General features: G+C 71.0%; 1 protein-coding gene across 1 annotated transcript in view; it reads left to right on the forward strand.

Moving 5' to 3' along the window:
- The window catches only part of CPT1B (carnitine palmitoyltransferase 1B (muscle)), a 6,126-nt gene that overhangs the window by 1,072 nt on the left and 4,436 nt on the right, over nucleotides 1-618 (forward strand). The window contains exons 2-3 of the mRNA XM_012735072.1: nucleotides 8-245; nucleotides 394-571. Of these exons, the coding sequence (XP_012590526.1) occupies nucleotides 8-245; nucleotides 394-571 (416 nt within the window). The remainder of the gene's footprint in view (nucleotides 1-7; nucleotides 246-393; nucleotides 572-618) is intronic.

A 618-nucleotide genomic window follows, 5' to 3' on the forward strand; every position in this document is an offset into this window, starting at 1 on the left:
GCCGCAGCGGGGGACCGGCCAGCGAGGAGGGGCCGCAGCCGCCGACAGGCCTCCCAGCCGCGGCCTGTCCTCTTGCCCCACAGGGTGCCTGTTTGTGCCCCACAGAATGGCATCCTCAGGGGTGTGTACCCCGGCAGCCCCACCAGCTGGCTGGTCGTTGTCATGGCAACGGTGGGCTCCTCCTACTGCAAGGTGGACATCTCCATGGGGCTGGTCTGCCACATCCAGAGATGCCTCCCCGAGGGGTGAGAGGCAGGGCCTGGAGGGTGCAGCTGCGGGGGAGGCCGGTCCGCCGAGGGGGCTCCTGAGCCCGGGGTGGGGGCGCCCGCTCAGCCCTCCTGGCCCCGCTGCGCATGTCCGTGCAGCTCCCCGCAGCCCCCCGATCTCCAGCAGCGGCGGCCCCTACCAGACCCCGCAGACCCGGGCGCTCCTCAGCATGGCTGTCTTCTCCACCGGCGTCTGGGTCGTGGGCATCATCTTCTTCCGCCAAGCGCTGAAGTTGCTCCTCTCCTACCACGGCTGGATGTTCGACATGCACCGCCGGACCAGCCGCCTCACCAAAGCCTGGGCTGTGAGCAGAGGCGGCGGGGAGGGGCGAGGACACGGAGGGCGCGGTGG

This window comes from Condylura cristata, unplaced genomic scaffold (genome assembly GCF_000260355.1).
Source record: "Condylura cristata isolate star-nosed mole 26May11 unplaced genomic scaffold, ConCri1.0 scaffold00004, whole genome shotgun sequence".
NCBI lineage: Eukaryota > Metazoa > Chordata > Mammalia > Eulipotyphla > Talpidae > Condylura > Condylura cristata.